This window comes from Ranitomeya imitator, chromosome 3 (assembly GCF_032444005.1).
Source record: "Ranitomeya imitator isolate aRanImi1 chromosome 3, aRanImi1.pri, whole genome shotgun sequence".
NCBI classification, from domain to species: Eukaryota; Metazoa; Chordata; class Amphibia; order Anura; family Dendrobatidae; genus Ranitomeya; species Ranitomeya imitator.
This window is the reverse complement of record NC_091284.1, coordinates 149,139,894-149,155,771: the sequence shown is the minus strand read 5'-3', so window position 1 is coordinate 149,155,771 and position 15,878 is coordinate 149,139,894. Positions and strand designations below refer to the sequence as shown.

The 15,878-nt window shown below is 40.4% G+C and overlaps 1 protein-coding gene across 1 annotated transcript in view; it reads right to left on the bottom strand.

The window, feature by feature from the left end:
• The window catches only part of LOC138673016 (granulocyte-macrophage colony-stimulating factor receptor subunit alpha-like), a 61,071-nt gene that overhangs the window by 29,661 nt on the left and 15,532 nt on the right, over positions 1 to 15,878 (bottom strand). Inside the window, exons 6-8 of the mRNA XM_069761549.1 lie at positions 15,660 to 15,835; positions 11,121 to 11,254; positions 1,022 to 1,160 (exon numbers count right to left, since the gene is read on the bottom strand). Coding sequence (XP_069617650.1) covers positions 1,022 to 1,160; positions 11,121 to 11,254; positions 15,660 to 15,835 — 449 coding nt within the window. The remainder of the gene's footprint in view (positions 1 to 1,021; positions 1,161 to 11,120; positions 11,255 to 15,659; positions 15,836 to 15,878) is intronic.

Below are 15,878 nucleotides of genomic sequence, written 5' to 3'. Positions count from 1 at the left end.
CTTTAAGTCTACGCCCAATACAGAATCCTAATATGGCCTATGTTATGCAAGTGTAATATGTCCTCTACACTTTGATGTTTGATCATCAGGGCAGTTCTGAGAAAATTTGGATTGTTAGGCTACACATACTAGTCTGATTATTTTCTCGGACCTCACAGTGACCCACAGAATTTTACTGAACCATACACACATCAGCTTTAAAAACGGGTCAGTGTCTCCAGTTCATGACAGTCAGAGCATGTCCTACATGTCGTATTCACATCAATTTTGCTGATCAGACTCTGCCTTTAAAGTCTATGGCAATCTGTGAGACATGGATGAAATTAGGAAGACAGATTTTGTACTTCAGAGTTGTATCCAAATTTCATAAATTTTTAATTAACACATTAAGAACCAATTGCTAAAAAAAAGTTATTAGTGATGAATGGATCTTTTGAAATTCAAATTCGCCAGTTCTCGCAGATTTTTGTGGGAAATTCGACTCGCAGCAAAGCTTTTGTGCCGCAAGTTAAATATTCCTTATTATGCTCGTACAATTCAATCAGACAGGTTGCAAATGATTTATAAAAAATGGACCAAATCTAGAAATTGACATCTTATCATATAAGTATTCTATAGAGTCGATGAGGATAAATGTGACTGTCATTATGGTGAAGAACGAAATATACCCTAGTCCTCTATTGGGTCATGGAGGCAACTGCTATAGGAATGCAAGTCCAATTTTTCAGGCACCTTTGTGCTGTAATAGTATTTTGAGATTGAGAAACATAAGCTGAAGCTTTTTTATTGATGAATTCAGGCTTCAGAGACCTATGCAGAAATTCTCAAATTGTATTATTGAATTATTATAATATTTGTAGGAATACTACACATATGGTGTAATGTTTATTTCAGGCACAATTTCAGCTTATCCTAGACAGCGAAGCCTTTACTCCTAATCTTTACTGTGCAGAATGCTGGAATTCCATATAAATATACATATAACATGGCTTTTTGTGACTTTTGTACACTGAAATCTTACCACATGATATCTCTTCACCCCATTGGCCCCAGCTTGTGTTTAATCCACAAGTATGGTCTCCTTTTGCTCTTATCCTGATTAAACATTTCTTTTCAAAATTTGACATGGATTGTGGGTTGCGCACATCGGAAATTAGCTCCTGAAATGCACAGATATAATACATATTATTGTGATAAGCATTCATGTCTGGTTTCTAGAGTACGTTCTAAATAGGCATAAAGGGTAATAATCATCACAGAAAGTTATGGCAGATAACTGGGCTGTGTTATAACTTTCTGAATAGTGGGGGTCTGACCTCCACATCTCCTAAAGAAACGGAGGGTAAAGGTGCTGGACTGGCCAAGCATATCTCCAGACCTAAACCCTACTGAACATCTGTGGAGCATCCTCAAATGGAAGGGGGAGGAACGTAAGATAGCCAACATCCACCAGCTCCGTTATGTCATCATGGAGGAGTGGAAGAAGATGCCAGCGGCAGCATGTGAAGCTCTTGTGACCTCCATGCAGAAGATAGTTAAGGCAGTGTTTGAAAATAATGGTAGCGAAACAAATTGACACTTTGGGTACAATTTGGCCATTTTCACTTATGTGTGTACTCACTTTAGTTTCCAGCGGATTAGACTTTAATTTTTGTGTGAGTTATTTTGAGGGCACACCAAATTTACAATGTTATGCAAGCTACAAGGTATTAGCCATGTTGATATAAATAGATACTACAGTGGACCTATTGTCATAAAAGGAAAAAATATTTTAGGGTGTACAAAAAGAGAGCTAAAATCCCGTGATGCCAACGTATTGTTACTCCTTTATAAATCGCTTATTAGGCGATCCAGTTTTGGGCCCCACATTTTAAAAATGATATTAAGAAGTTAGAATCAGTTCAAAGGTGGGAAACTAGATTATTACAAAGGATGGAAGGCCTCTCATATGATGAGAGGTTGGAAAAATTGGGCTTGCTTAGCTTAAAAAAAATACACCTCAGAGGGGATCTCATTAGCATGTATAAATATATGCGGGGTCAATACAAAGGACTGTTGCATGACTTATGCCGTCAAAAGACCATACTTAGGACCAGAGGGGCACTCACTACAGGTGGAAGAAAGGCGATTCCGGCAGCTAAATAGGAAAGGGTTCTTTACCGTTAGAGCAGTGAGAATTCCCTACCACAAAAGGTAGCAATGGCAGAAGCTTTTAAAAAATGGCTGGATGATTTCCTCAAAGCGCATAACATTATGGGCTATAGTTAATGTACCTAATTAACCATAGTTAATGACCAAATGTTTAATTGGCGGGGAAAGGTTGAACTTGATGGACCTAGGTCTTTTTTCAAACCATGTAACTATGTAACATTGTATCAAAGTGTCATATCTTCAGTGTTGTCCCATGAAAAAAATAAAATGAAACATTTGCAAAAATGTGAGGTGTGTAATCACTTTTAATGAGGGGTGTAATCACATATAATAATATGGGGTTAATCGATAGGTTAACAGTGTTTGAAAGCTGTGTGGCCACCTTACTGGAAGCACGACTGTTGGAAAGAAATGAACTTTACTCCTTCCTGCAGCCTCCAGCTTTAAGTTAGAGAGGCGTGGCGGGTGTGTCTTCGGTTACCGCTCCGTCCACAAAGAGCGGCAGCTGTTAGCATGCATCGACACTGACTGACAGCACTGATATACTGCAGGTCAATGTGCAAAGTTGAGCTTACAATCGTTGCTCACGATGCACTGAGCAATGACTGAGGCTGTGCTGGCCACACTTTCATGACTGAAAACCAGAGGCTGCTGGGAGGAATAAGGTTAATTTTCTCCCAATAGCTGTGTTTCAGTGCTGTGGCCACACAGCTTTGGAATGCTATTAACTAGTAGATTAACCCCATATCTGTGGGTTAATATTGTTTCAGGAGATGACAGGTTTTCCTTAAATAATTTTCAATTTATAAATATACAGTCTTCCTCCTGATTCTGGAAGACTCTCAGTGCCTGGTACAATCTGCATAATTTGCTGACCAGCACGGGAGTGAGGAAACAGTGGCTTCTTCGCTCCTGCACCAGTCATCCTAGTGGAGAAGTGTTATGATCTGGTGGCCTAGGAGCAGCATGTGACGTACTCTGGAGAAGGTGGTACCTGTACTGACCGCAGACCCTGAACTTAGCAGCGCAACTAGAAATAGCCGTGGGATGTACCTAACACTCCCTAGACACCTCGACACAGCCTAAGGACTAACTACCCCTAAAGATAGAAACGAGAAAACTATCTTGCCTCAGAGAAAATCCCCCAAAGGATAGACAGCCCCCCACAAATATTGACTGTGAGAGGAGAGGGAAATGACAAACGCAGACTGAAATCAGGATAAGCAAAGGAGGCCTTACTAGCTAAAAAGAAAGAATAGGACAGAGAACTATGCGGTCAGTATTAAAACACTAGAAAATATCCACCACAGAAAATACAAAACTCCACATCTGACTAAATACATGGAGGGTATATCTGCATCTCCAGAGATACCGCTTGACTGCAAAAAATCCTTACACAGACAAGCTGGACAAGACAAAACATGAAAATGCACTGAACTATAAGGCCCACAGCATGTGGACATCAAAAACAAAGCCAGGACTTATCTTTGTTGAAAAGCACAGCAAACAGGAGAGACCAGAAAGGGATGTGAATCCTCCAAAAACAATGGACAACTGGCACTGACTAAAGGATCAAGCAGGACTAAATAGCTGAGTCCAAATTGCAAAAAGTGAACATACCTAATAAATGCTGCGATCCACAGACAGCAGCACTACCACTCATAACCACCGGAGGGAGCCCAAGAACAGAATTCACAACAGAGAAGACAATCAGTGTTTGGCACGATGTGCAAACTATGCTGAACACACCAGACACTGAGTCTTCCTCATGAGGAGCTTTCTGTGCATCCATCACAGGGATTGACATCATTAGATTTACTTCCACTAGATTTTGAACAGGACAGTGAGGTAAATGAAAGAAAAGTAACCTGTCAATCACTGCTTAGAGAGTGGCCGTTAAATCGCACAATGTCAGCCATAGAAAAAACACATAAGTGTAGATTTTTTTTTTCTTTCCATCACTTCCCTTCCAAATACATCAGTTAATCAAAAAATTTGTTTCAAAATATTAAAAAACATGAGACGCAATGCAAAAAATAATATGGATATCTGGTATCACTGTGATCATTCAGCACCCTAGGTTTAAAAAAAAGTGACACATTATTTGTGACAGTGCGAAGAATGCAATATTTACTGTGCAAAAACATTGGTGGTTGCGCAATTTTTTTCCTTCCCTACCCAGGAACAAATTCCCAAGAAAAAACGCGATCCACTTTGTACCTTCAGTGCTCTCTCACAGCGTATAGATGTAGAAACAGAAGCTGAGCACAATAATCCAGTATATACCGTAAGTTTGTAGGTAAGTATTTATTACAACTACTACTAGTGATTGACAGCCAGCATATCTCTGCAGGCACAGTCATACAGGAATGACTGTCAATCACAGAATAGGACCGCCCACTGGACTTCTATACATACAAGCACCAGGGTTTTCAATGAAGAAAATGAAAATGTTACTGAATGGTTTCCCAATTTTCCTCCTCCTTCTCTGTTACATTAGTTTTGTAGTAGTGCTTTTACTTTGTGTGATGCAAAAGTGATATTTTCAAATGATGTTGATTTCAGCATGTTGGTTATGTTTTTTTTAAAAAATAAGGAAGAGAGAAAGATAATGAGGAAGACGAGATCTCACAAATTGGTTAAACCTTAAACTTCCCTTATTGTTTATTACATGGAAATCACATTTGTTTTCATTTCTGCTTTGTATTTCCCTCCAGCGTACAAGACCTCTAGATAACTAAGGATCAAGTATAAGTGAGGAATTGAATGGTTTCTCTTGGTTCTGGTGGTACTGAGCTGAAGCAATGCTGAAGCATCATGTGATTGTAACTGGAGGGGCTACAGACATGTCTTTGCTAAATGAAAGCTCTTGCTATCTAGAAGGAGCAGGTCAGGTCCTCAGCTGAGGATCCTGAGGAGAAGCTAGAAGCTGGTTGCAACCATTTCTGTCTTCTCTTGTGAAGTCCAATGCCACTGCCTCTAAGTATGAATGTCCTCTAACGGTCATTAATGACCACTAGCTGAACACGTTATGCACCAACAATATATACATTGTAGCGTGGCTAAAGGTCGTATAGTCAACGGGAGATATGTGTCACATAGGTGGCTTGTCACTGTGACATAACCCTGCCTATGCGTGCTTCAGGACCTGTGGTGATGTCATAACCACATGTCTAATCATGTGATGGGTTCCTGGGTGTGGTTAGACCTATAAAAGAATGGCTAATGTTTAACACAGTAGATATATGTGTGGAGGTGAAACCCTCCAGAGTGTGTTAAGGCTCCAGGACTGAGCCTGAAGGACTGGACACTTGTTTTTCTTTTCCTGAGCTAAAGGCTATTTGTTATCTTTTATTTTGCTATGTGGTTTATGGAGCAATAAACCCTGTGAACTTTTAAAGGAACGTGCCTCCTGAGTGTCAGCCGTCGCACCTGAGTGAGTGAAACCCCTACAACATTTATAACTCTTTTGCTTAGTTTATTTCCAATTAATCTAGAAAAAGAAAGAAGGAAAATTGTGTTATAAAGGTAATGAAAAAAGTCCCATGTGGTTGAGAACCCGTTGAAGCGCCAGGTGGGCGCGAAACGGCCGTCGTTCAGCTGCCCATTCCTTGTATATACTCCCCCGTGCCGTGAAGAAATTGTTTAAATAAAGGAACCAGTTTGGAAGATTGGTGAGTGCTGCCGTACACTTTTTACTTGCGTATCCACGATTGTTTCTTCTTCGGCTCAAGCACCCGACATCAGCGGGCCAGCTGTGTGGAATCAGCTTGTAGCAGTCACAGGTCAGGAGGCTCAGTGGTGCGGTCAGCTGTTTCTTCTGTGTATCGTTGTGAAAACATAACTTAGTACTGTTAAATTTCTATTCATGTTTAATCTTTGCTGGAATCATTCCTCAAGGGGAATCCATCTGTAGAACAATCCATCAGATTATCCTATAGGTGATACTTAAGTGCTTAGATATTGTGCATACGGATAGCTGAATCTGCGGAAATTTGGTAGATGCAATTGAATTCGGCTTGGAAATTACTCTACACTCTACTGGACAGAAGAAAACACCCGTACCTGAGTTGGTATGTGTGGTGGAATGTGTGAGGGTTGTGTGAGTATAATAATTTCTGATTTTTTAAAACCCTTTTTGCCTTATTATATTTCCCAAAAAAATGGGGGCCAGCTATCATTTTTTTTCTTTTTTTTGTAAATTCTTTATTTAAAGTAAAGGCAAAGAACAATCGCACAGTTTATATTAGCGTAAATAAATCATGTCCATTACATTAATGGCATTAAACAAACCAAGACTACCATCCTTTGGGAAGGATAGGAAAGGGGGAGGGGTGGAGAGGGGTAGGAAGGGTAGGGCAAGGGGATGAGGCTGAGGGAGAAAGACAAGGAGGGAGATGGGGGGAGGGAGGGGAACAATAAACATAACATTTCAAGTACACGTGAAGACATCACTCTAAAGTAGACTGATCGATATCATGGAGTTTGCGAAGGGGCAGAGACAAGTAAAGAACAATATTAAGGCGCACTGGATCTAAATGATTTCCAGGGGAGCCAAACAGCAACAAAATGTTCATGAGAATATGTTTCCCAACTTGAGAGTTCCTCTAGTCTGTGGATATGGTCAATTTTGTTAAACCACTCACCCAGGCCAGCTATCATTTTAATGGATTTGCCTGCAGCAAATAAGAAGAAAATTCAATTTGGGCAAATCCAAATCCTTTGAAAATGTATGCATGAATGCATTTTGCCTTAAACCAGTGTGCTTATCTTTAATAATAACACTCAGTTGCATCTATTTTATGTTCCCCTAAATTGACTATGTTATAAGTTTATCCAAGATAAAGTTGATGAGAAAACTATCTGGAGTGAATCTTACTCACTCCATATAATTGTAATTGCTATTCCTCCAATGTATAGACCTGAAAAAAACAGAACTTTTATCAATTGACATTTATTCCATTATCTCTCTCATGATCATGATGAACCTCACGTATAGTTACATAGATTTTAAAAAATACAGGTTTAGCTCTGCTAGAATCGCAGTAACTCAATTTGGCTGCCTATACAAAAATGTCTTCTGAACCTATAGAATTTCAACAGGACTGGCTATCTTATCTGTGTGGAGATCTCAAATGTTCCCTGACAGGTGATGTAAATGAGAAGAAGGATCAGACATGTTGACTTTTGATCCCTGATCTGTTTGTTTTCTCTGGAAATAGCCACAATCCAAATGTGTCTCTAAAGGCCCCTTCACATTAAGCGACGCTGCAGCGATACCGACAACGATCCGGATCGCTGCAGCGTCGCTGTTTGGTCGCTGGAGAGCTGGCACACAGACCGCTCTCCAGCGACCAACGATCCCGAAGTCCCCGGGTAAGCAGGGTAAACATCGGGTAACTAAGCGCAGGGCCGCGCTTAGTAACCCGATGTTTACCCTGGTTACCAGCGTAAAAGTGAAAAAAAACAAACACTACATATTTACCTACCGCTGTCTGTCCCCGGCGCTCTACTTCTCTGCACTCCTCCTGTACTGGCTGTGAGCACAGCGGCCGGAAAGCAGAGCGGTGACGTCACCGCTCTGCTTTCCGGCTGACCGACGCTCACAGCCAGTACAGGAGGAGTGCAGAGCACAGCACCGGGGACAGACAGCGGTAGGTAAGTATGTAGTGTTTGTTTTTTTTACTTTTACGCTGGTAACCAGGGTAAACATCGGGTTATTAAGCGCGGCCCTGCACTTAGTTACCCGATGTTTTCCCTGGTTACCAGTGAAGACATCGCTGGATCGGTGTCACACACGCCGATCCAGCGATGTCCACGGGAGATCCAGCGACGAAACAAAGTTCTGGACTTTGTTCAGCGACCAACGATCTCCCAGCAGGGGCCTGATCGTTGGTCGCTGTCACACATAACGATTTCCTTAACGATATCGTTGCTACGTCACAAAAAGCAACGATATCGTTAACGATATCGTTATGTGTGAAGGTACCTTAAGCCACCAGTGGGAACACATGCAACATTCTATCAAGAATGTAAGTAATGGGGCAGGAGGTGAAAATTAGATACCTGCCAGATGAATGACCATTCAGCCAACAGCCACCTCAAGTATATTGCCAGCGTCATGATCCATTAGGCTAGAAGTTTCACAATGGACTATACTTTAATCTATTGAGCCATTAAGGAATGCATTCTTTAACACTGGGCTACCACTTACTAGGCACTATACAACCAAATCCTTGAGGGTAACATCTGCACCAGTGTCAAATTACAAACCAAGATAAGCTGCCTAATTGATAACTAATACCAATAACTCACTAGCATGTAAAATGGCATGTAAAAGCTTGGGTACCTGTGATCAAAATTACTATAATTGTGACCAGTTAAGCAAGTTGAAGATGAAATGATCCCTAAAAGAGCTAAAGTTAAAGATAACACATTTCCTTTGTATTGTAGGCAAAAAAATATATATACGAAAAGGAAAATGGGCCAATGCAAACATTTGGAGATTTGTGTGCTCAGATAACTTTGACCAAGGTTTCAGACCTTAGTTAGGCTGTTAGTGTTATGCCTTGTTCACTATCATTGTTAGGAAAAGCCAGGTGATGTAAATTTCCCAGCTTTATAATAACCCAGTCTCCTCTAACCTTGTGCTGAAAATCAGCAGCCATGGGTTCTTCTAAGCAGCTGCCTAGCTCTCTGAAAATGAAAATGGTGGAGGCCCACAAAGCAGAAGGCTATAAGAAGACAGCAAAGTATTTTCAAGTTTCCCCGTTCCTCAATTTGAAATGTAATTAAAAAATGGCAGCTAACACGAACAGTGGAGGTCAAGATAAGGTCTGGAATACAAAGCAAAATATCAGTGAGAGCTGCTCATAGGATTGATAGAGAGGCAAATCAAAACCCCCACTTGACTGCAAAAAATCTTCAGAAAAATTTAGCAGACTTTGAAGTTGTGGTACATTGTTCTACTGTTCAGAGACACCTGCACAAATATGGTCTTCATGGAAGAGTAATGAGAAGAAAACCTGTCCTGCGTCCTCGCCATGAAATTCAGCATTAGGAGTATGCAAAGGAACATCTAAACAAGTCAAAATCATTTTGAAAACAAGTCCTGTGGACCGATGAGGTTAAAATAGAACTCTTTGGCAACAATGATCAAAGGTATTTGTGGAGAAAAAAGGGCACAGGAAAAGAACATTTTGTCAACCATTAAGCATAGGGGGTAGATCAATCATGCTTTGGGGTTGGGTTGCAGCCAATCTCATGGGGAACATTTCACGGGTAGAAGGAAGAATGGATTCAATGAAATGTAAACAAATTCTTAATCAAACATAACACCATCTGTAAAAAAAAAGCTTAAGTGGGAAATAGGATGGCTTCTACAAATGTGTAATGATTCTAAACACACGTCAAAATCAGCAATAGACTACCTCAAAACACGCAACTGAAGGTTTAACAATGGCCCTCACAGTCCCCTGATCTAAACATCATTGAAAATCTGAGGCTAGTCCCCAAAATAGCAGTGCATGCAAGATGACCCAGAAATTCCACAGAACTAGAAGAACTTTCCAAAGAAGAATGGTTGAAAATCTCTCAAACAAGAATTGAAAGACTCATTTTCCTTTTTGTAACTTTTAAAATGTAAAAAATATCAATATGTATTTTTTTAGCCTAAAATACAAAGGGAATGTGTCATCTTTAAGTTTAGCCATTTTAGAGATCATTAAAACTTCAACTTGCCTAACTGTTGGTCTACACAACCTGGTTGCTACACAAGGTGCATGCACCACACACAGGTTCATGGGCACTGTGCTTAGGGCATGCGTGTGCACACTTCCCTCTGTCATCTGCCTCCGCCTACCTGCATCTATTTGACATTCCCTCGGGCCGCTTCAGCTACCCATTCCTAGGGGGTCAGCTGCCATCCACCCAAGGTCAGTCCTATAGTAGCACCTAGACCACCTCACTTGTCTTTCCTCGGATCTTGGTATCGTGTGCTGCTGCCTATCCATGGTCAGATTGGATGAGGCTTCTAGTCATGGCACTCTAGGTCTTTCTTTGGCTCCAGCACAGTGGTTCCACCCCCCCAGCCCGTTACAGTTTGCACAGGTCATGAAATTCGCTGGCTCCCATACATCGTCCATCTTGGACCTATACCAGGAGGTCTCCCACCAGAAGGATCAGCAGGAAAAGATTATATCTTATCTACGGACTGTGAATACCCATCTATACACACCGGCTGTACCTGCTACTTCCAGTCATTTGTTTTGAATGACCCTGTGATTCGGATGATGATGGAGGACCTGGAGACTTTTAACATATGCACATTTCAGAGTCAAACATACATGGCTGAAATCACACAGCCAGTGTCTGATACATGCTTCCTGCGGATCAGGCAGCATGTATCTGCTATCAAGTTCCATTTTTAAGAGCAGCCTAGATGGAACTTTCGGTCTTTTTTTGCAGTCAGTACTTTGGCCCCGATTCATCAAAGCTTTTATACTAGAAAACTGGTAAACATTTTGAAAAGTTGCAGATTTTTTTTTACTTCTGTCATTTTACCTCATCTCCGCAAAAATTAGCGAAGCTGGGTCTGGACTGGGACACGATGCCACATTTCGTCTAATTCATGATATTTTGTAGCATACCAGAAATCTTACTACAGTCCTGATTGGAGTAAGAATTGTGTTGTGGCACACGGAGCCCCAAAGCCACTTGTCAGACAGACATTCATTAAGAGACGTGCGCCTCTTTCTGAATCAGGTGCCTCTGTCTCCACCATACTCCCTCATCTAGAACAGTGTGAAAATCGCAGGTTTCGATAAATCGGGGCATATACAGTATTTTTCTATTGTGGACAAACATCAATTTTGCAGCTGACACAGATAACTATCCCACTAATATAGCAATAATTTTCAGGCCCTCCAACATGGAAATATACATTTTACGTGTTCGAGTCAGTGTGATACCTTATTCTTTTCAATTTGGTATTGAAAGCATGATCGAGGAACAGGAGGATAGTTTGTTCGGGGAGGCTCCCAGCTCAGTATGAGATTTTCTTCAGAATGTCTTACTGTGACATTTGTTGGCGGGCTCAAAATTTCTTAAAAGAATGAAAAGTATATCGGTTATACAGAGCAGCAGGTATAGCTTTTCCAATTTTATGTAATAAAGTTTAATCATCATATAGTTAAAAGTACTGCAACTTTCTAATGTTATTCAATTTGGTATCCGTTTCAAGCTTATCGGTTTCAACGGTTATTTCCCCTATATTACTGTTTTCATCTAAATTCTTAACCCTTTCCCGATTAGGCGATTTTCCATCTTTTTTTCATTTTCGTTTTTTTTCTGTTCTTCTTCCAAGAGTACAATACATTTTTTTTTATTCTGTCGCACACATCAAATAATGAGCTTGTTTATTTGTGTTTTTTTTTTTTACAAGTATACTTTAAAAAAAAAAGTCGAGTTGAAGTTTTGAATGACAATTTATTTTACCATTCAATATACAGGAAAGCAGGAAACAAAGTTCCAAATGTAGTGAAATGGTGCAAAAAATGTCATTCCACATTTGTTTTTGTTTTTTTGGCATTTATTTTTGTGCCATGAGCTGATATTTTTATTGATACTATTTAGGAGTAGAAAAGTTTGATTGCTTCTTAGTATATTTTTTGTGGTGTTTTGGTAACAGAAAACTGCCATTTCGGTGCTTCAATTTTTTTTCTCTTTACTCCATTTACTGATCTGGCAAGTAATTTTATATTTTGATAAATCATACTGTTATGGATGCAGCAATACTAAATGTTTTTATTTTTAATGGTGGACAGGGGTGATGAGTCAAACTTTTAAAATTGTCTTTTTTTAATAGATATACTGTATCGTGAAAAACTTTTTTCTTTGCTACTGAATTCTGTAGTCCCCTTGGGGACTGTATTGTAGTCCCCTTGCTTGCACTACATACCACAATACTGCAGTACATACAGTATATACAGTATTGCAGTATACAGTGAAAATCATGACCGCCTGTGTATGTTAACCACAGCCTGGCTTTTATAGCAGCACAATCATAACCGGCACGGGGGTCATCAGGAGACTTCCAGCTGTAATGACCATCAACTGGTGCCGATCATATTGCAAGAGTGCTGATAGGGCGCTCAGAGAAGCAAACTCTCCAGGACGTGTGATGGAAATGTGGCTGTCAGGGATTGACAATGGCATGTAACAGGTTTAGTTTAAAAATAAAAAGTTATTGATCTTGGAAGGTGTTTTGAAAAAAAATGAAAGCAAAATTCTAAATGTAGATATTGACTAAGTCTCTGAGGCACTAAAAGTCGCTCATTCGGATCTGTAATTTCTGGTGTTGTACTCATTTTTTTTCTTGGCTGGTAGAGAAGTCTTTATAGCACAAGTAAACCAAAGCACACATCAGAAAATGGTCATGGACCTTGAACTCTCTTTTCGGTATGTAAACTTCCATCTTGACCATTGAGCACATTTAGCAGCCACTTACAGTATACCACAAAAGTGAGTACACCCATCAAATTTTTGTACATCTTTTATGATATATTTTCATGAGACAACACTGAAGATATGACATTTCGTTACAATGTAGTCAATGTATAGCTTGTATAATGGTGTAAATTTGTTGTGCCCTCTAAATAACTCAACACACAGCCATTAATGTCTAAACCACTGGCTTCAAAAGTGAGTGCACCCCTCAAATTTTTGTACCTTTTTTTTATTGGATCTTTTCATGGGTCAACACTGAAGATATTACATTTCGTTACAATGTAGTTAGTGTACATATTGTATAATGGTGTAAATTTGGTATGCCCTCTAAATAATTCAACACACAGCGATTAATGTCTAAACCATTGGATTCAAAAGTGAGTACACCCCTAAGTGAAAATGGTTTCATGGTGTCATGTGACTCATTAGTGTTACAACGTCTCACGTGTGAATGGGGAGCAGGTGTGTTTTATTTGGTGTTATCTAGTGATGAGTGAGTATACTCGTTGATCGGGTTTTCCCGAGCACGCTTGGGTGACCTCTGAGTATTTATGACTGCTCGGAGATTTAGTTTTCATCACGGCAGCTGAATGATTTACATATGTAGCACACTGCATCAAATTGGCCTGCATGGCTGTCATCCCAGGAGGAAGCCTCTTCTAAAGATGATGCACAGGAAAGCCTGAAAACATTTTGCCGAAGTCAAGCAGACTAAGGACATGATTACTGGAACCATGTCCCATGATCTGAGGAGTTCAAGATAAACTTATTTGGCTCAAATAGTGTCAAATGTCTGTGGCGGCAAGCCAACATGTACTGTGACAAAATGAAGCAGAGCATGATACCCTCCCTTTGGAAGCTGTGCCGTAGGGCAGTATTTCAACATGATAACAATCCCAAACACACCTCCATGATGACCACTATGTTGCTAAAGAAATTGAGGGTAAAGGTGCTGGATTGGCCAAGCATGTCTTCAGACCTAAACCATGTTGAACATGTGGGGCCTCCTCAAACGGAATGTGGAGGAGCGCAAGAGCTATAACATCCACCAGTTCCGTGATGTCATCATGGAGGAGCGAAATTGGATGCCAGTGGCAACTTGTGAAGCTCTAGTGAACTCTATGCCCAAGAGAGTTAAGACAGTACTTGAAAATAAAGGCGGTCACATAAAATAAAATAAATTTGAATCCGATTTCACAGGACTAGGTTTTCCTTTTCTTTTCTTTTTCAAAAGAAATTATAGTGCATACAAAAGAAAAATTTACATGGTTCACTTGACCCAGTCGATGCGTTTCAACTGCACTCAGCAGTCTTCTTCATGACTCATAGTGCAGTCGAAATGTGTCGACTGGGTCATGTCAACCACGTAAATGTTTCTTTTGAATGCACTATATTTTCTTTGAAAAAGAAAAGGAAAATCCAGTCCTGTTGAGCCGGACTCCAATTTTTTTCTATTATCCTTGATGTGAGGCCAGTGTCTGAGCCCCAGGTGGATGAGCATAGAGCAACTGGGTGTCAAAATATTGACACTTTGGCACAATTTGGCCATTTTTACTTAGAGGTGTACTCCCTTTTGTTGCCAGTAGATTAGACATTAATGACTCTGTGCTGATTTATTTAGAGGGCACACCAAATTTACACTATTATACAAACTGTACGCTGACTACTTTACATTATAACAACGTTTCATATCTTCAGTGTTCTCACATGAAATACAATATTTACAAAAATGTGAAGTGTGTACTCACTTTTGTGATACACTGTTTCTAATCTTTTTGTAGCCATCAAGTCCTTATAATAAATTCAATGGGTTCATGGCGGTGGGGAAACAGAATGATAGTTGAACACATCTTGCTTATGGATAATGAAGGGAGCCATATTGCGAAATGGTTCTGCACATTCTTAGACACTTTTAAAAATAAATCTTCTTACCTTCCATGTAACAACTGGTAGATAGCAGCTCACAGGTGAGTTTGTGCCCCTTAGGCCATAGACAGCTGTACCACCTGTAAAGCCCTGCTTGCGGCAATGCTGCCATGTAGAGATAATCAAAATGATTCTCAAGACCCTGGTCCAGTGGCCATATCAGTAGTATGTGGCCATTATACAGGAGCCCCGTGAACTGCCTCCCATCTTCTGGAGATTGCGGTGCCTCTTCTGGTTTGTAAGCCTGAAGCAATGTCATTGTTGTATAATGGCGCACATATGATGCTACTCTGGGCCCACTAATCAGAAGGGATACTGGCGGTAAGAGGCAGTTCACAGGTTTATTGTACTGTGGCCACTGAATAGTTATGTTGCTGGAGAACCAGATTTCTGAGACTCGATTTGCTAATTTCTAAGTGCCACATATAATTTATCTGTAGAAAAGCCGCGGAGACACCATCACGTGTTTCTCAACGCAAGCAATAAATAGCCAGGCCTTTCACCAGGAAGGAACAACCACGGGAAGGGCAGCATCCAAAAAGGAAAACCACCTATGCCAAAACATGGTATCCATCTACAGACTGTGTTGAGAAACACGTGATGGTGTCTCCGCGGTGTTGGATGTTTTGATCTCCCCGAGGTCATTCATCCTTATGTGTATAGTCCTACTAGGCACTGCTCCTAATAGCCAGTTTCCTACTCCACACTGATGAGGGTCAAATACCCCGAAACAGCTGTCTGTGGATGGATACCATGTTTTGGCATAGGTGGTTTTCCTTTTTGGATGCTGCCCTTCCCGTGGTTGTTCCTTCCTGGTGAAAGACCTGGCTATTTATTGCTTGCATTGAGAAACACGTGATGGTGTCTCCGCGGCTTTTCTACATGCATTTGCATATTTCCGATAAGGGATTGGGCAGTGTTCTGGATCACTGCGTTGAGAAACACGTGATGGTGTCTCCGCGGTGTTGGATGTTTTAATCTTCCCGAGGTCATTCATCCTTATGTTTATATGTATAATTTATCAGCATAATAGAGTGTTAGGATATTATTACCTTACAATTACAGGTGTACTATACCTTTTTCTGCAGGTTTGAACCGATCTTTTATTACATATTCCTCAGAACCTTTTCTATGCAAAAGGATAGTCACAAGCTTAAAATAATCTATGTTTAAATCATGAAATGTGCAGTTGCCTCTCCTCATTTTCACGTCATTTACGTTTTGCTCGCAGTTAACGGTGGTTGCATCTTGCCTGCAGCAAAAAGAGAGTGTTCTATCATTTAAATCAAGGAAAC